This window comes from Anabrus simplex, chromosome 1 (genome assembly GCF_040414725.1).
Source record: "Anabrus simplex isolate iqAnaSimp1 chromosome 1, ASM4041472v1, whole genome shotgun sequence".
NCBI lineage: Eukaryota > Metazoa > Arthropoda > Insecta > Orthoptera > Tettigoniidae > Anabrus > Anabrus simplex.
Window position 1 is genome coordinate 1301014174 of NC_090265.1, and position 21129 is coordinate 1301035302.

Sequence of the window (21129 nt, forward strand, 5' to 3'; positions counted from 1 at the left end):
GAGGCTAAATACTGCAATTAAGTAAGAATGTGATACACCTCAAGATATGACAGAGTACAGCACTGATTTCAGAGGATATTTCATATCTTCTCGCGTCTAGTTACGGCTATTTACATGTAAATTTTTCGCGAGGAGGTTATTTCTCTATATGCGTTACAAATATGTTTTCATGATAGGCTACATATACGGTTAGGTTACGTGATGCTGTTTGAAGAAGAAAGTTGACGTGTTTGCCACAGAAATCTCTGGAGTGATACCGTATTTCTCCGAATCCAAGACTTTTTTCCCTCAGAATCTCATGCGAAAACTCGAGGGTTGTTGCATTCGCGGCCTAACAGTAAATTAATGGATACCACTGGCAACTACCGCGGTAACCACGCTGTTTTTCACATGCGCACAGAACTCGTTGACAATAACCGACCGCCTCTTTACTACACATCGCTAGCCGCGACAACCAGTTGTACAGAGCCTGTGTGTTTCTCAAACCTGCAGAATGGCATCAAAGCATGCGACCCTTCGAATTCTTAGAAAAGCCATGGCTACTCAGTGGCAGAGTCATAACGCATCTATCGTACTTGAAGCTTAGTAAAATTAAGGTTTATAGACAGTAGGAATATTTTTGTATTGTAAAGATACGTTGGAAAAGGTATTGCCGGCAAATTTCCAACGGGTTCTAGTCGATATTATGATGCCAATTACAAGTTAATGTTTATTAAACACACGGAAATATAGAATAATTGTGCAGCTGCAAGAAAATACAACATAAGCCTAACTAAAGCCAATATTTGGTGTTAGCGTGAAGACAAAGAGCTCAAAAAATGCATACTGTACAAAAAAATGCATTCAGTGGTCCGCAACAAGGACACTTTAAAGAAGTCGAAGATGAAATTGTGAGGTATGTGCACGAAAAACGCAAGGGCAGAATGGCCATACCGTGGCGCAATAAACTCGTTCGTTGACTTTCAACGTTCACGATTAGGTCAATACATCGCTAGCCGCTGAATTTGCCCGAACCCGGGAAGCGAGACGTGCGTGTAGGGGCAGTCGGTTATATCTGATGCTGCGTAAAAGTAACAGTTTTATAGACAGCAAGAATAATTTCCTGATGGATCGTTGTATTGTAGAGACGCATGGAATAGGTATTGCCAGAAAATTTTCAACGAGTTCAGTATTATGATGCCAATGTTGAGTTAATGGTCCTTAAACCCATGGAAATAAATAATTGTGTAGCCGCCAAAAATAAAGAAATACGGCGTGACGAAAGTCAATGTTCGGCGTCTAAAAATAGTCTAAAAATGCGTAGGCCTACTGTAAGACAAGGCATTCATATGATTTTACAAACGTCTTTTTGAGCCTGATTTAAATTTTTTAAAGGGAAAAGTGGGGTTCATCTTGGATTCGGAGATATACGGTACTATATTATTTTCAGAATGAAATTAAACATACACTTTCACGTACTACTGGATTACGAAAAATAACAAACAAGTAAGCCGTAGTGCGAATATCATCTACGGAAACGCAAGTTTTGAACAAACTGATTGCCGTTTCATACCGATTTTAAAGTGCATTAAGGGTTTTCCGACTTTTATACAATAATCGGATATAACGACAATCCGTTTTAACGAGTAAATTTTTCCTGTTATGAATTCTCACTATAATGGACTTCTACTGTATTTTAGATGATACGTTATAGTGTTTAACTACCTCAGTTTTAGATGCTGGAAAAGAGCTATTAATTACACACATACAGAGTTACCAGATTTTCCTGGAACCACAGACATTGATAACCGACAATATTTACAATGAAATTCCAATTTAGAGCCCCAAGTTCTTTTGAAATTGGTGTTAGCCTTTTTGAGTTCTGACAAAAATTAATTTCCCTGTTGTGAATTTTGCTTTATTTAAATGTTTCTTTAATTGAAAGATTTACTCAAATTGAAGGAATTTTTATGTTCTGAATTTCTGGCAGAATAAAAGCATTTGTATACAAAGAAAGGTGTTTTATTTGCCTGAGAAGATGAATATCATCCAGCAAGTAGATGGAAATTCAGTGCTATAACATACTGATATTGTCTTGTACCACTTCAGTCTCCTCTCAGCAGAATTATGTTGGCCAGAGAGAAAGTATTGTTTGCAGAGAGCATGACAAAGTCAGTCAATACAAGATGGATTCTTAAAATAATAATAATGATGATGATGATGATGATGATGATGATGATGTTACTGGCTTTATGTCCCACTAACTACTTTTTTTACGCTTTTCCGAGACGCCGAGGTGCCGGAATTTAGTAACGCAGGAGTTATTTTACATGCCGGTAAATCTACCGACATGAGGCTGGCGTATTTCAGCACCTTCAAATACCACCAAACTACCAAACTAAGTCGAACCTGCCAAGTTGGGGTCAGAAGGCCAGCGCCTCAACCATCTAAGCCGCTCAGCCCGGCTACTTACAAAGAGTGGACCAAACAATTTGACAGATATTTCAACAGAACGTGTCCAGCAGATAAAAACAAGGAACATTCCAATTAATGGCATTATTTTGCATAAAAGGGCCACAATAAAGATAAAGACAGAAGATAGGAAGAGGCAAAAAGATAAAGATGAATATATGAGGTAAAAATTGAATATTGTCCAGGATTGCACAGCTACAGTAGAGATGCAATCGGTAAAGGCAGTGGGGTCATGACACTCAGAAATTCGTAAATTTGTGATGATATGGTAAAGACCAGGAACACGAGATAAACTTGGAAGGAAGAATGGATCACTATGGGTCAATAAGTAATGAAATTGAACAAATAGGATAAACATAATGATAGGTCAATGAGGGAAGAGAGGACAATAGAAAGAGGAAATAACAATCAAATATAAATTTACCGATAAATTTACCAAACATTACAGGATTCTACTTTTGTCAAAACAAAGTAATTGGCTATCATAAACAAGTTGATACTAACCATAAATATACATTTTAAATATGAGAGAGAAAGTTACCAGCTGGTTCACTATTTCCATCTCTTCTTGCAGTGCAAGAGGCCTCATTTCATGAAACAAGAATAGGCTTAACATTTCAGATGACAACCACTGGGTAAGGCTGCTACCTGAAATATAATAAATAGATACAATTCATTCATACTGATATATCTGTAGGGTTACGGGCACATTTTCAAAGTCATAATATACTGAAAACAGCAAGACTGTGGTGGAGATTTACTGTATAGGCTACTGTTGTATACATGAATCAAAAGACCAAACAACATATTCTCACAATGTCTAATCAAACTACTATAATATAATAGAAAGTTACAGTATATTATCACAATAGTATATTACATGAACCGATGTCTCAAGCAAAATTGCAAAGTAATAAACAAACACACCAAGAGCCAATACATTTACCATTCTGCCTAATCCTAATGTGCCCACTGCCAGCAACTCTGAAGACTGTTTTCCATGGTTTCTCATATTCACATGAGGTAAATCTTGGGCTGTACCTTAATCGATGCCACGGTCGCTTCCCTCCCCCTCCTAGGCCTTTCCTATCCTATCATAGCCATAACACCCATCTGTGTAGGTGCGACATAAAAAATAAATAGAAAACTAGCATGGTGCATGTGTAGTTAAGAGTGAGTGAGATGAGTGCTTAGTATCTAAAATTTTGTCAAAATTTCTCCTGGAAAAATGAGAAGGTAGTTAGAGAAGGTATGCATTTTAGATTCAGGTACTTTATTAGTGTAGTACTGAAATTGAATCAAAGTGCAGCAAAGCTAATGCAGTGAGCTTGCATTTGCGATCAACAGTATTCTGAAAGAAAGGCATCGGTTCCTGGACGAAACTACCTATACACCAGTTTTAATAATTGTACTAAAGCTACACTGATGTTCTAAAACAAAATAAAAATTTTGGCAATGTCATTCATTAGTCAAATAGCCCCGGTCCCAATTAGTTTGGATTAGCAGGACTCTACTGTATTTTATATTGTTTTAAGGTGTTGTCTGGAGTTTTCTTTTTAGGCTGCTGTGGCAAATTTTCACATTTGTGATAATGTCTGCATATTTATGACTTGTGTCTGGCAAGAAGTTGGCAAATGAATATATCTAAGATTTGAGTAATTTTTCACACTGATAGGACTTGTTACTTTATTGCTAAAAAGTTGCCTCAGAAGGTCAGTGGTAGAATGTCAACCTCTGGATCCTATGATCATGAGTTCAAACCTAGCAGAGATAGTTACACTTTTGAATGGTGGGAAAAAGTCCATTCACCACTCCATGTTATACAATGTCGACATGTAAAAAATATCTGGTTACACTGTTGTTGTTCAGCCAACAAAATTAATTAAAACTCAGCCAAACAGCACCCACAGGAGTTCCGGTTTCTCTGATAGAGTAAAACAGAACATCAAGATTGACATGCAACCTAAATGGAATCAAATTACAATGTCTGCAACACAGTAGCAGAAGACATATTATTATTATTATTATTATTATTATTATTATTATTATTATTATTATTATTATTATTATTATTATTATTATTGCTACATTGGCCTTATACTGTACATGCATATACACAAAATAAGGAACTACCTTGAACAGGTGGCTCTGCTAATGCTACTATTCGAAAGGCTGGATGAATTCTGAGGATGCCCAGGTCTTCCATTTGTTGATCAACCAGTTTATATTCCATTTTACAATCATCATATCGATCATGGCGAACCAGACGACGTCCATCATGTAGTTGTAACTCTCTGTCATGAACTAACCTGGAATATCAATTATTATGTTAACAGAGTTAACTAAAAGTCTAACATGTTCACATAACTTTGTATTTTCAAAAATCAAGAACAAACCTGTGGATGATGGAGAGAGTGCTTGGGTGTATTCTGTGTATACCATCCAGGATGGTAAGTTTGCCCTCCAGAGCAGCTGTCACAAGTGGGGAATTCTGCCAAACTGTATCACCATTTGGCAGTGTTGTCCTCTGCTGAATGAGATCTCGGGATGTCATATCCTAAAATATCATGAAAAGTAATTATTTTATAAGAAGATAAAATGATGTTTAAAGAAGTACAAAACATAGGATTCAAAACTCAGAGTACAGTTAGTGGTATGTTAAAATAATACAAATGCTTTTCTATCCAGCTACAAGAGATAACATGAATATGAATCTCCAATCACGGTCATCACTCAACTCAACAAATGCAAGTTGGTAAAGCTGCTGCAGGAAAGAACTTCTTTCTTCCTGTTTTAGAGGCTGGTATTACTTAAATGACTGCAGACACAGTCTGAGAAAATTCCAGGATATCTAATTCACATAGGTCTTAAATTTTACTACCTAAACATTATCACTTAACTCAACTGTTCTAAAACTACAGTTTAAGTCAAGTAGCTAAGAAAATTAATAGCAGACTGTGTAACTTTAGATTCAATGTACATCTCTGCCTAATGAATTTTCCTCAGCATGACACTGTGTCTCAGCCTTACAAGGGGACATATAAGGATATATTCCAAGAAAGACAATCACTGATGGCAAATTATTATTATTATTATTATTATTATTATTATTATTATTATTATTATTATTATTATTATTATTATTATTATTATTATTATTATTATTATATATTTTTTAAACATTTAGTTTCACCCTCTTAAGACCACAGTTAACACTTGTGAGCCTTTCCGGATTTCCAGTACTCCTTCATCTTTATAGAGCACACAGTCCTTCGCTCTTTGGACCACTTTGCACCAGGTCGTCATCTCAGAAGATCCCGTAACAGGTGTACTCAGATCCTGAACTTACTTCTTTCTTAAACCACTGTCTCAGAGACACCAGCAATATCTTCCTCCAGTGGAGTTTTTCATGGAGTGGTACATTTCCAATTCATGAGAAGTCGAGAGATATTCTGGTGTTAGGCATTCAAAATGGATGACTGTAAAACATAAGACAGTGTTTCCTCACAAGTGAAAGCTTTTCAAAGCTAGAGTAAGTTCTGCATCTGACCTTGGCCAATATTCACCTTCAGAATTTTTCTCAGCAGTATTCTTTTTCATTAGGATCATCTGTATCTCTCTGGGGTGAGTGACAGCCAAGCATTCAAATGGACTGTATCGCGATTGACCTATCTAAGGCATTTGATAGGGTAGATAATGGGAGACTACTAGCAAAAATGAGTGTAATTGGACTAGACAAAAGAGTGACTGAATGGGTTGCTATATTTCTAGAAAATAGATCTAGAGAATTAGAGTAGGTGAAGCTTTATTTGACCCTGTAATAATTAAGAGGGAAATTCCTCAAGGCAGTATTATTGGACCTTTATGTTTTCTTATATATATAAATGATATGAGTAAACAAGTGGAATCAGAGGTAAAGCTTTTTGCAGATGATGTTATTCTGTATAGAGTAATAAATAAGTTTCAAGATTGTGAGCAACTGTAACGTGACCTTGATAATGTTGCGAGATGAACAGCAGGCAATGGTATGTTGATAAACGGGGTTAAAAGTCAGGCTGTGTGTTTCACAAATAGGAAAAGTCCTCTCAGTTTTAATTACTGCATTGATGGGGTGAAAGTTCCTTTTGGGGATCATTGTAAGTACTTAAGTGTTAATATATGGAAAGATCTTCATTGGGGTAATCACATAAATGGGATTGTAAATAAAGGGTACAGATCTCTGCACATGGTTATGAGGGTGTTTGGGGGTTGTAGTAAAGATGTAAAGGAGAGAGCATATAAGTCTCTGGTAAGACCCCAACTAGAGTAGTGTTCCAGTGTATGGGACCCTCACCAGGATTACTTGATTCAAGAACTGGAAAAAATCCAAAGAAAAACAGCTCAATTTGTTGTGGGTGATTTCTGACAAAAGAGTAGCATTACAAAAATGTTGCAAAGTTTGGGCTGGGAAGAACTGAGAGAAAGAAGACAAGCTGCTCGACTAAGTGGTATGTTCTGAGTTGTCAGCGGAGAGATGGCATGGAATGACATTAGTGGATGATTAAGTTTGAGTGGTGTCTTTGTAGGAAAGATCACAACATGAAGATAAAGTTGGAATTCAAGAGGACAAAATCGGGCAAATATTCATTTATAGGAATGGGAGTTAGGGATTGGAATAACTTACCAACGGAGATGATCAATAAATTTCCAATTTCTTTGAAATCATTTAAGAAAAGGCTAGGAAAACAACAGATAGGGAATCTGCCACCTGGGTGACTGCCTTAAAAGCAGATCAGTATTGATTGATTGATTGATTGATTGATTGATTGATTGATTGATTGATTGATTGATTGTTCTAAAAAGATAATTTTCAATTCAGATTAAATAGAGAATAAATATATATTTAATAAATCAGGAATTTACAAATTGACATGCCAAACATGTAAACAATGATACATAGGGCAGTCTGGAGTGGGTTTGGCTATAAGGTACAAAGAACATGTTAATGCAGTCAAACATAAAAGATATTTGGCAATGGGAGAACATACGGTTGAAAAGAATCATAAATTTACAGACATTTCTAATGACTAAGAGTTAATACATTTGGCCAAAAAGGGAAAATTCATGAATGTTTTAGAAAGTTTAGAAATTTATCTTGCACAAAAAAAAATTGAATCAAGCTCAAATGAAAGAAGCACAGAAGATAACCCACTGTATAAACTAGCGTTTGATCATCTAACCCTTTGAGATTCAGGTTTCTTAGCCCACTGCACATCCCAAAATTTAGGTTTTTGCACATGTTTGTAAAACAACCCTCAAGAGGCATTATATTTTAATGAAACAAATGAATTTAACATAGTATGTTAACAAGACATCAAACAACTAGTTTAAGCACCAAAATTGTGAAACAACATTTTTAGTGATGTTTTTTGGTATGATAACCCTCAAAACAAGGTACAGGGCAAAGAGTTTTGTTGCACTCCTTACAATGGTAGATAGTCCTTGTGCTCCTTTTCTCCCTTCTTGATGTGTGAGCACACACATGGCACACTCTTGAAGGTGGTCTTCTTCCTGGTTCGTTTGGGGGGGATAAGGCGCTTTATTTACCTTTATTTACCTTCGTTCGCTTCGGATATGGCGGCTGTAAGACCTCATGCTCACTTTCATTTAATCTTCACTACTTGAATTATTTCCAGATATACCTCCTTACATTGTCTTCATCACTGTCTTCAAATACTGAACAATCACTTTCATCATTCATAAGAATTTCATGAACTGTATCATCGCTTGTAAGCAAGTCAGCTTGACTTGGCACAGCCATTTTCAACTGTTTGCAATCGACTCGCTAAAGCTGAAGACATCCGCTTAAAAACATTTCATTTCCAGTGCTCCCCGTGGTGATAACAATAACCTAACGACTTCAGAAAATAGCCAACAGATGTCGGGAGCTATCCGTTTTTCAATCATTGTCCAAAGACAGACAGTTACAAAGACATATCACTTCAAATTCCGACACACAAAATATTTCGCCGTAACCACAGCGGCACTTACAGCTACACGCAATATATTGTGCCATGACTTAAATTTATTTATGTATTATCATTCAATTCAACAAAATTTGATGTAATGATCATTTTCATAATATTCCATTAGTTTCTTTATTTACTGATATGGTAAATTAGGATACAATTCATCTTTAAATTGTAAGAAAAAACAAAAGATAGTGTTTTATTGTTTTATTCCTTGAACTGACATCACTGATGAAGGGAATGGATGATTTTCCCAAAACATGTATGGTATAATAAATAATTTTCTATCATTATAAGGTGTATTGACAAGGTGGACTCAAAATAAAACTATTTTAAATAGTTTCTTTAATAGATTCAGACAAGTCAGTACAGGATCAAACATAATACCTATTATGGTTACGTTTATCAACAGTAAGTGGTATGTTCTGAGCTGTCAGTAGAGAGATGACATGGTATGACATTAGTAGACGAATATGAGTGGTGTTTTCAAAAGTACAAATGATCACAATATGAAGATAAAGTTGAAATTCAAGAGGACAAATTGGGGCAAATATTCATTTATAGGAAGGGAAGTTAGGGATTGGAATAACTTACCAGGGAAGATGTTCCATACATTTCTAATTTCTTTGCAATCATTTAAGAAAAGGCTAGGAAAACAACAGATGGGAAATCTGCCACCTGGGCAACTGCCCTAAATTCAAATCAGTATTGATTGATTGATTGATTCAGCAGTATATAAGGCTTCAGGACATACTACTTACTACTGTGGTGTAGCGGCAGTATCTGGCCTGCCATGAGATCGATCTGGACAGATAAGTGGGTTTGAAGAGGTGAAAATTTGTTTCCAACTGTTTAGCCCAATATTTCAGTTTCTTTCTCTCATGTACTAAAGGAAATGATCTCTCCAACCTAACTAAAAGGAATGCAAAGTTTAATTTTTTCATACTTTGCATCGATGATCAGATATCATTACTTCAGTTTTTTTCATTTTTCATTTTCATCTGGAGATGTACAGCCTCACCTATTTCTTGTAATGCTTCAACCTGGAGGCAAGCAATGCTGAGGTCATCTCCCATTAGGACTACATCATCTCCAAAAGCGAGGCAATTGATGTTCACTGCTTTGGATCCAATGCTCAGCAAGATGCCATTATTAGGTAGTCTGTATCTACACTCACGGATGACCTTTTCATGAACACAGATGAAAAGAGTGGGTGAGAGCCATTGCTTTGACAAACATCAGTCTTTATCTCAAAGGATCTAGAGATTTCCCCCATGAATTTCACTTGTGAATAGGTTCGGCCAGAGTTTGTTGGTTGATGGAATGAGTCTGGTTGTCCATGCCCATCTCCTTGTAGATATGACTGAATCGGTCAACTGAGTCATAGGCCTTCTTGAAATTAAAAAAGAAGTCGATACAATGGTTTAGTGAGAAGACATCTGGTTTTGATGATACTCTCTAGTGAAAAGATTTGGTCACTGCAGGAGAGGGTCTTACCAATCTGTGAATCAACAATATGTTTAATAAAACTTTGAAGTGCTTCTGACAGGATTTTATAGGTAATTGAATGCAGCGATTTGCCTCTGTAGTTATTCACATCTGCTCCATTGCCTTTTTAAGGAGAGGATGTATGAGAGGTGATTGCCACTCACTAGAAATAGTTTTTGATTCCCATATATCATGAAAGACAGCCATTTCAGAAGTTCAGCAACTATGGAGTCATTGACCGGTGTTTTGTTGCTGGGGAGAGGTACAATGATTTGGATTTCTTCTTGATCAGAAGAAAGAGAATCAGGCGAAATGAAGGATGGACCAGAAATTGTAATCTTTGATGCTGGAGGAGGGCATCACTATTATAACTCACCTGGTACAAGACAATTGGTTCCACTTGATAGTTGAGTAAATCAGCCAGTCTCTGTACAGTGGCACTCTTACCACAGCCACGTGGCCCAATTATGCACATATCACCCAGTTGATGAGACAGCATCAGCTCTACCAACAACCGCTCCTGATAGGCTGTGGGAACATACTTCGATGTAGAAGAGGATCGTTCTCCAGAACCACATGGTACCTGTAAGAGGTGTCATCATCACTATCATCTATTCACTGACTATACAGCAGGAGTGAGAGAATCAGATAAGACAAAAGTATAAATTGACAAACAGAAGAAATAAGACAGAGTCAAAATAAAATGCCACTCACAACTAAAAAAGTGCCAATGGAAAAGAATGAGGAAAAATTAAATATGCATTTTTTAGTAGATAATATTACACTAACACATCAAAGATTTTTGGAGACGCAAGGCTGGTAAAGTGGTAGGATTGGGAAGGTAGTGGCTGTGGCCTTAATTAAGGTACAGCACCAGCATTTGCCTAGTATGAAAATGGGAAACTACAGAAAACCATCTTCAGGGCTGCCACCAGTACGATTCGAACCCACAAACTCCCCGAATGTAAGCTCACAGCTATAAAAATTAAATACATACACATATGTTGTATGTATGTTGGGTATTCAGCCCGAAGGCTGGTTTGATACTCTACAGCTCCACCAACAGCTGTCATAAATAGCCTAGGCATCACTGAAGAGGCGTACTAGGGAAATGAGGAGTGAGGTAGTTTCCCGTTGCTTTCCTCACTGAGCCAGCAGTTGCTATTACATATCAGTCTGTGAAGCCCACTGAAATGTATGCACCAACCGACCCTATGAGCGATATTTTCACACCATTCATAACAGGGACTGGCTGCATAAGGTATGGTATTATTGGCATCACTCATACCTCAGTCACTTTCATATCGTCAAAGCCAAGAATGAGACTGAGACAGGTCAATGAAAGTAACAAATTTGATATAGCCCATACCAGAAGACATAGTGCACTGTAAACACTACATCTCGCCAGCAAAGGCATACATATATAACAAGTATTTTTATTATTTTATGAAATACTTCCTCTCATGCAGAGGCTGCCTTGCGACAAAGTATACTTTTACATTTATTTTTAGAAGAGAAATAGATACACTGTACTTGAGAAATGTTGAAAGTAACCTAATTGTAACAGTGATTTCTTAGAATTATCAGTGAGCCCCTTAAGGCTATGATGGCAATCTCCCATAACGTTGTAACTGGCAGACACATCCTTTTCCAGAAATTAGCGGCAAAAGCGGGAATCGTTCCCCTTGCTCCAATCATTAGACCTACTATGTCGATTTCCTCTATCTGGTATTTCTCCCTGTAGTAAGGAATTGTTGGTAAGTAAATATTCCTTTTCTCTAGGTTACCATCTGAGGGCTGCGACTTATGGCTTTCAAAGCGAATTGTGGGGTCGATGATGTAATCTCTGATGGTTGGGGATTGAGAACCTATCTGTGGGTCAAGATACGTATACTTATTCTGATTCATGTGTTTCTATGAGCGATTTCAAATTTTAGAAATCATCATGATAAATAATACTCACTTCAATATTTTTCATCTATAAACAAAGCCTTTTGTTTAGTGTATCAAAATTTGATGAATTATGACAATAGCTTTCAGTGAGAACCTCATGGTACTTTTATTGAGGCAGATTCAGCAATTATAAGTTTAAATAAAGAGGAATTTGGAAAGTGTCGCAATCCAAGTAGAGCAAATCAAAACTCTGAGGTTTGCTGATGATATTTTTATTTTATCTGAGACTTCAGAAGATCTGGAGAAATTGCTGAATGCTATGGACGGAGTCTTGGGTAAGGAGTGAATGAAAACCTACAATCTGTTTTCCAGTCATTGACCAGATCAGGGATGGAATGAATGAAGCCCCCATCTTGCAGCGAGGATAAGAATTGTGCCGACTGCCGAAGCCTGTCACACTCCTCTGGGGCAATGATTAATGACTAAGAGATGAAATGAAATGATATTGGAGAGTGTTGCTGGAATGAAAGATGACAGGGAAACCAAAGTACCTGAAGGAAAACCTGTCCCGCCTCCGCATTCTCCAGCACAAATCTCACATGGCCCGGGATTTGAACCACAGAACCCAGCGGTGGGAGGCCGACGCACTGCCGTCTGAGCCACGGAGACTCTTTTGGGTAGAGAGTACAAGATGAAAATAAATAAGTCCTAAACAAAAGTAATGGAGTGCTGTTGTATGAAGTCAGGTGACATGGGTAAAATTAGATTAGGAAATTAAGTCTTAAAGGAAGTAGATGAATATTGTTACTTGGGTAGTAAAATAACTAATGATGGCAGGAGTAAGGAGGATATAAAATGCAGGCTAGCACAACCAAAGAAGGCCTTTCTTAAGAAAAGAAATTTGCTCACTTTGAACATTGATACAGAATTAGAAAGACATTTTTGAAGACTTCCGCCTGGAGCGTGGCGTTGTATTGAAGTGAAACATGGACAATAACTAGCTCAGAAAGAAAGAGAACAAAAACTTTTGAAATGTGGTGTTACAGAAGAATGCTGAAGGTGAGATGAGTAGAATGAATCATAAATGAAGAGATACTGAATCAAATTGGTGAGAGGAGATCACTGGGCTGAATTTGACGAGAAGAAGAGATAGAACGATAGGACACATCTTAAGACACCCAGGACTTGTTCAGTTGGTTTTTGAGGGAAGTGTAGGGGGTAAGAACGGTAGGGGTAGACCAAGGTATGAATATGACAAGCAGATTAGAGCAGATGTACGGTGCAGCAGTTATGTAAAAATGAAAAGGTTAGGACAGGATAGGGTGGCATGGAGTGTTGCATCAAACCAGTCTATTGACTGATGACTCAAACACATAACAAGTTTGAATATAACATTGAGTGTCAACAAAGCAGTCACAAGTAGTCACAGAATGTACTGTGTAGTGAGTTATGAAAAAGGAAAGAATAAGATCATCAGTCTGCTAAAAAGGAGAGAAATATCATGAAAAAATTAAGAGTAATGAAGGCAGGTAGAAAAATCTGATTCAAGAAGAGGATAAGGAGAGAACATCCTATCCTATCCTATCCTACTGAAAATTTTCAATTCCCACTCTGATAGAGTAGGGCAGGCACCTAAATGGGAACACCCTCTCTCTGTTGAGAGAACAATGTATCAAGGAACAATACGTAATACAGTGGAACCTCAATATCTCAAATTACCTCGGGAGGTAAATTTGATTTTGAGTTATCAAAATTTTGAGATATAGAGAATACGGATTTTAGCACATACAGCACATAACTAAATCATATGTATCTTACACTGAATACAGTATTTAAAAATATGCTACAAACGCGTATTTTATGGATTCGCTTTAATTATGACCCTTATTAAAGCATATTTTTAGAAGATAGGATACAGTACATACAATAGTGATACAGGAAACATACCTCGGTTAACACCATTGGAACAAATTCTTTAGTCTCTTCTGTTTTTTACTGTTAACCTTCTCTTCTTCCACACATTTTTCAACAACAATTATTGCTGTGAGAAACACTTTAATTTATATTCGACTGACTCGGTATGTAGATTCGAAACCGTGCAGTGAAGATTCGTAAATGGAGCTTGTCATCCATGACTTTTGGCGTTACTTTTGTACATGATCAGTAATGAATTCACATCCAAAAAAACGAGGCTCTGCCGATTTTCCGATCAGTAGAAGTTTGTTTTTCAGTTCCCATCATATTAGCTCCCAGCATCACTGCAACCCTTTTTTTTTCTTTTACTTGTTAACACAAGTAAACACAAACCACAAATGCTGTACTGCACAGTAAATGTTGTAAAAAATTCAATTTACAGAGTACTTTTTGCTTCAAGGGAGGAAATGTTTGCTTCGAGAAATTGAGAAATTTGTGTAATCGAATTTCAAGTAATAGAGAAATAAATACACGTGAAGAATAGGACAAATGGCCAGGAAATTGAAGTTATTTCGAGATACTGAAAAATTTGAGTAATGGAGGTTCGACTGTACATTTACCAGCAGAGCAAACATTTTCAGCACTTATTTTTAATACAGTACTATTGTATCCACAATGGTTATCTGGATTAAAGTATATTGACTTAATTCATTATCCTCACTGCTAATTTTAGCTAGTATAATTAGCAGAATTAATACATACCTTCAGAGCAGTATCTTGAGTCTCATAAGTGACTCGCACCTGAGCACTGCCTATTGATTTCTCAGGAACTACATCCTGAAGAGAGAGTCTTGGAGGAGGCTGGTCCTTTGCTCTGAGGAGCTGGAAGTTGTTGAGAACACTTTCCACTGCCTCCTGACCTTCACGTCCCATAAAACTTTGGTAAGGATAGAGGCGATACAGTGCATCATAACCAGAGAGACCAGGTACACTGTCCTGAACAAAACAATTCAGCAACAACATAATAATCTTATTTATATTATATAAAGAAAATAATACTTTACTTTCCCCCAATTTTAAATGTGAATGATGCATAAGAAGAAATCATCCTATTTCCTATGATATCATAACAAAAAGCAATCGCTTCACCTCTGATCTTATTAATTTTTATCACTCAACTTCTAGACACATTAAAACAAATATAATTTGCAGTGCAGAAAATATCAAAGAATTCTGCAAGGTAACTGAATGTAATATGCTAGGTCTTATATAATATCTCTGAAAGATGATAACTGAATTGGAAACCATCTGTAGAGCTCATAATTGTGAAAATGTGAGGAATTAAAGAAATTTTGATGAGTGTAAACTTTCATTCTCCCCTCATACCTCATAAGTGTCAAGAGTGCACACAGTACATACCGGAGTACCTAGATAAGAAAGAGTTATTCATGCTGTGAACAAAAATAAATAAATAAATAAATAATAATAATAATAATAATAATAATAATAATAATAATAATAATAATAATAATAATAATAATAATAATAATAATAAAAACCTGACCTAAGCAACATTTTGGACTGAAAAACCATTCATGAAAATGCATTGATTTTTTTAAAGTGAGCTACTGAAAGTCCCAGCAACAAAAGCTACAATGAAATAAAAACAGTTGGGCATGATAACACAATAATTTCCTTTGCTAAAAGTTTGCCAAGATAGCAATGATTTGAATTCCAGATGATAGAAGTGTTCTGAAACTAAAAGTCATGTCCTACCACGTAAAAAAATGATTCTGTGGTTATAGCTTTACACTAATAGTCATGATACTCCAAGCTTGTTAGTTTGATATAAAACAAAACATTTTCTCTGAATCCCTTCCCTAACAATTTAAATATATTACTACAAGGAGATACTTGAAGTGATGGTCCAATATTTCGAACAACATGAAATTATTCAAAACCCATGTTCATCTAGTTGGGTTCCACCTTGCCAGAAATCGGTGGTGAATTTTCAATCGAATAAAGATCTCGTGCAGGAGACTAATTTTACTGGATGTTAATACACGGTCTGTAAATAATTATGAGGACCTGTACTCCACTGTAGAAAGCTGCCGCCAAAATTGATTGTTGAACTGTACACGACTTCTAATATAACTTTGTGCCAGAAAGAAAGAAAATAAATAAGCAAACAAACAAACTACTGTACATGGATGTCCTAACTACGGGTATCACAGATCAAGACAGACTGGCTGCTCATTTATTTATGGAAATCTTCTGACAACAACGTTCATCAGGCACTGCTGTCTAAAGAAAATGTTCAACTTGCAATACCAAAACTGGCTATTATTTCACTGTCATTCTTATGAGAAGGAGAATTATGAAAGATATGAAAATTAAGAGGATTCCAATGAACCTCCATAGATGAAGCGGTGAGTAACATAACGTATGAAGCAAATATCAATGTAAGTTTTAACGTTATCAAGATTTAAAGTGCAATTACTAAATTTTTATGTCTTTGATTGATTAGTTAACAATTTTTCATAATTTTTGACAAAATATTTTAAAATGTTTATATTTGGCTTATAAATAACTACAGCATTATTTGTAATGAATTTGTCTGAAGTTAATGTATAGTTTAATTTGCCAGGTTTTCACTAATACTATAGAGCCTGTATATTCTGACATATCTAAAAGAATTTCAATAGCTACAATATTTAACTTCACAAAATTAGGACCGACATCTTGAATGTTTGAATGATGAGGGGGCTGTGGTTGAGACTTCATATAACCTGGTTAGCTTTTCTGTATATCTAGAGAGTTCTAATCTGATAACCTCCATGGGATCATAGAGCAGTATGATAGGTAATAAACTGAAACCAATTTTCATTATCACTACTACTAATACTACTACTTCCTACTTCTTCTTCTTATACCATTTTACATACGGTCACTGTTTTTTTAAAAACATGTCAGATGTAAGGCTTTTCAGGCATTTGCTCTATTAACCAGCGTTTCGTCTTAGGTCTGACACTAGACTCGTCAGAGTGGGATGTGTCAGACCCTACCCACTGACGCTGGGTGTATGCAGGTGAGCTTATTAGAAGCCTATATAAAAGGCACAGTCTGATAACTGCATACGGGAGATAAATCTCCACAATGGAATTATTGCCCGCCTAGCAATTCCAAATGGAAAATTCTAAATTCCCATGGAGGGAATTAGATATTTTTCACCAATAGAGCATGTCAAAAACATGCCAGATGTAAGGCTTTTCAGGCATTTGTTCTATTAACCAGCGTTTCGTCTTAGGTCTGACACTAGACTCGTCAGAGTGGGATGTGTCAGACCCTACCCACTGACATGCTTTATTGGTGAAAAATATCTAATTCCCTCCATGGGAATTTAGAATTTTTCACTGTTTTTTTACCGAAACTCTTCTATTAATTTTTGTGTTTTCCCAGTTCTTCATCTAGATCTTTCTCCTTGAGGTCTTCCCAGATTAGCTCCATCCATCTTTTCATAGACCATCTTCCTTTTGCCTTCAATTTCCATCTTCAAAACACTCTTCCCTGCATAGTTCTTGAACCTCTCTGAGCTTGGCTTCTTGGATTTTTTTCTGACACAACTCAAACTTTCACTGTCCTTCAAATGTGCGCATTCCTGATTCTGACCATCCTGGTCACTCCACACATCCATCACAGCATCTTAATTTTAGCAACTTGCATACATCAACATTTGCTCTATTAGGAGGCATTCTTTCTGGTACATATGTAAGTGCTGGTCCACTACCGTCTTGTAATATCTTACCTTACTTTATCTCACAGGCATCCTTCAGTTACATGGCACTTCTATCATTCTTTCCACTTTCTTCAGCCAGCCTGAATACGGCTATTTACTTCTTCCTCTAAATTTATTTCCTCTTCAACAATCGATCTCTGGTACTTGAAGCCATCTGTCTCTTGGATGTTATCAGCAATTCCCCTCAGGTCAGTTCTACCCTCGCTAGTCTGAAAACAAAGATATGTGGTCTTACTTCTGCTTATTTTTAGTCTGCTTTCCTCTAGAACAGTTCTCATGTTCCAGTGATTCTCTATATTCCGCACATAACACGATATCATCAGCATACATCATGCATGCACCATAACGGCCCTTCCCTTACAGGCTACGTCACCATATCCATGAGAGAGGTATTTGTGCTGATCCCTGATGGAGTCCCATTTTCACTTCATAGTTCTTTGTTTCTCCCAAGCCACTTCTGATGTTCACCTTCACACCTCTGTACAGTTGCACTTTTCATAAGCTTTCTCAAGGTCAACAAATACCAGACATAAATCCTTTAGTATTTTCCCAAATTTTTCCATTAGTTGCCTCAAAATAAAAATAGGGTCAATTGTACTTCATCCTGGCATAAAACCATATCCTACCTTTGTGAATGTCACTTCTTCCCTGAGTCCTGCATCTACAATTTTTCAAATATTTTCAGGTTGTAAAAGTCAGTTTTATGCCTCTGTAAGTTTTACATTCTTGCATGATAGATTGACAACAAGGTTAGTACAGTACGATAAATGAATTTCTCAAATATTTCACAAATGTTAACTGAATGAAAGTAATATTTGTGAGTATCAATACTTGCAAACTGATGATTGACTAACTGATTTGACTAACTGACTGACTGACTGACTGACTGACTGACTGGCTGATTTATTAACTGATTGATTTTCACACCATAGCAACCGAAGGTTAACTTCATAAACAAACTGGATAACCCACAACTCTGTCAAATATTATGTTATTCACAGAATATCTAAAACCATGATTCAAACCACAGGATAATCATCCATTTATAGAAAAACAATACATTTTATTTTTTAAACAGGATGCTTTCTACCTTTCACAATCCAACTTGGTCACTTCTAAGAAAAATAATACTGAATGCATACAGTAAATTTCACAGAAATACAGCCAATACATAATTTTTCATCTAACATTAGAAGTTCAACTTTCTTTCCATTTCCCTTTTTATAGAAATTTAACTAAATTATGTAGTTGTAATATCATCAGACCCCTATCAAAATGCAGCCCCACAGGGGCATATCTCTCTCTCTCTCTATATATATATATATATATAATATATATATATATATAATATATATAATATATACTTCTATACTTTCTTTGGTTCCTAAAAATGAGGAAGGTACTTTATGAATTTTATCAAGACAGAATTATGCAACACATATTTTGCTTTTATATTCATAAAACTTGTAAAAATCCAAAGTAGCAAACTAACCAGTAACTTGATAGCAGCTGGCAATGAGTCAGCTGGAAAGTCTGGCAGTCCTAGGGAGCTAGATTCAGATGACAACAGTGCATGACAACATGAGAGTAGCTGTGACACTTGAGCAGGGTTAAGTTCAGGTGCCAGAGATCGCAACTCATTCAGCTGCTCCTGAAAAACAAGACAAAAAGACACTGTAAAATAATATGTAAAAATAATGGCTATTGCTGGACGACACGGTAAAACTAAACTTCAACTTGAGCCCTAAGATTTCCTTAAATTTTCTGATATTTTAAATATTATTCTTCAATAAAATCCTGAATAATTTGTTAAACTACAAATAAATGTTACATTACTGCTTAGGTAAGAGCAGACAGATATCAATTTAACTTGGGTGAATGATCAATGTACAGTCTCCTAAATGCAATGGCATAGTGAGTAGAAGAGAGAGTGTGAGCTCTGTTGCTTACTGTTGGCTAGTGGAGGGACTGTGGTGAATGTCTTATGGCGATGATTGGACAGGAAAGGCCTAGGAATGGGAAGGAAGCGGCCATGACCTTAATTAAAGTACAGTCCCAGCATTAGCCTGGTGTGAAAATGGGAAACCACGGAAAACCATCTTCAGGGCTGCTGACAGTGGGGTTCGAACCCACTATCTTCTGGATGAGAGCTCAAAGATGCGCGCTCCTAACTGCATGGCCAACTCGCCCAGTGTAGTATGTTTATGTTTGGTGGTGGTGTTTATGAAGGCAAGAACTTAAGTGCCATGCTTTATTGTTAAGTGAAAGTGAAGAGTATGCGATTTGGTGATGGTATTCAGTTAGTTAGTGTAAACATAGTGCTGAGCTTATAAAATTAACAAACATACTGAGCAGGAAAATATGCCTACTTGCTTCGTTCCAGGCCGAAAGTCTGGCTACAAAACTTCTGTAAACACTTCTTCGAACTGCCTAAAGATGAAGAATTTTCAAAATGGGAAAGGTGATTCCTGGAAAAGATAAAAATCTTTCTAATAAGTGAGGTGTGTGATTCACATTTTTCTGATGAATTCATAGTTAAATCAGACTTATATGTAGTACAATGCAAACAGGTAGAAATTCTCAGAGATAAATGAAAACTGAAAAACTGGTGCTATCCCTCATATATTTCCCAATTTGCCACAACATTTCACGAAACAATTAAATAAATTAAAATCACCTTGTAACAGACAGCCTCTGAAGAGAGAGGAAAGTTCAAGAAATGAATCACACAGGCCTCACCGTGAATTAAATTTTGATGCTTGTTCTGAGTGCTAAGAAAAATGAAATAGGTACAGACACAACTAAATAAGTTCACTTGCAAAAATAACTAAAGAGACAGGAATGTAATTTAACCCTTTCAGACCTGAAAGAAAACTGGAGGTGTGAATTTTTGTTTGTACGTCAAGAACTGCCTAAAATGCTCCTCAATACACATATTAATAGTTTATTTTACAAAATAAAAACTAACATCCGAAAAACAGGACCCACACAATTGTGCGTATCAAAATTCAAAACCTCGTATCACGTACGATGGTGTAGCTTCAAAATTTACGTTCACTAACCAATGTACACACTTCATTGAATATATTTCGGTATTCAGTAAAGCTTCTAGATTAATATAAACGCAGTAAATAAATACTTACTTTCGGCACTACTGCTTCCTGCCATCTCGCCGATCAACTGTGCTTTTTAAACTCTTCTTCCTTCGCCCTGGCGGTCAAGCGCATACTAAAATCAATTGAAATACACGCCACGTGTCCTTCACAATCACTGCAGTCCAGTGTAGCGCCGAAAAAACATCAAATACGGTCAGGGATAACTAAAATACGAACCCACACAATTGTGCGTACTCGGTCTGAAAGGGTTAATGACTATCATAAATTGAAAATACAGTAGATAATGCTAAGATTGTGTTGCTAGAAAAACAACTAAAAAATTTCAAGTCAATACAGTAAAACAATGAGTCAATGTCATGCAGAAACCAAAACATGATTATTGATACCATGCTCCAAAAATGTCAGTTAAGGAATAAGAAAGGAATGAGATGTGACAATGAATTCCTTTTAGATAATTTCTTAT

General features: G+C 36.4%; 1 protein-coding gene across 3 annotated transcripts in view; it reads right to left on the reverse strand.

Moving 5' to 3' along the window:
* c12.2 (von Willebrand factor A domain-containing protein c12.2) overlaps positions 1 to 21129 on the reverse strand; it is a 753464-nt gene that overhangs the window by 317662 nt on the left and 414673 nt on the right. For all 3 annotated transcript variants that reach the window (XM_067137710.2, XM_067137711.2, XM_067137712.2), the window contains exons 7-12: positions 19043 to 19201; positions 14517 to 14750; positions 10324 to 10530; positions 4848 to 5008; positions 4585 to 4760; positions 2993 to 3099 (exon numbers count right to left, since the gene is read on the reverse strand). In XM_067137710.2, coding sequence (XP_066993811.2) covers positions 2993 to 3099; positions 4585 to 4760; positions 4848 to 5008; positions 10324 to 10530; positions 14517 to 14750; positions 19043 to 19201 — 1044 coding nt within the window. The remainder of the gene's footprint in view (positions 1 to 2992; positions 3100 to 4584; positions 4761 to 4847; positions 5009 to 10323; positions 10531 to 14516; positions 14751 to 19042; positions 19202 to 21129) is intronic.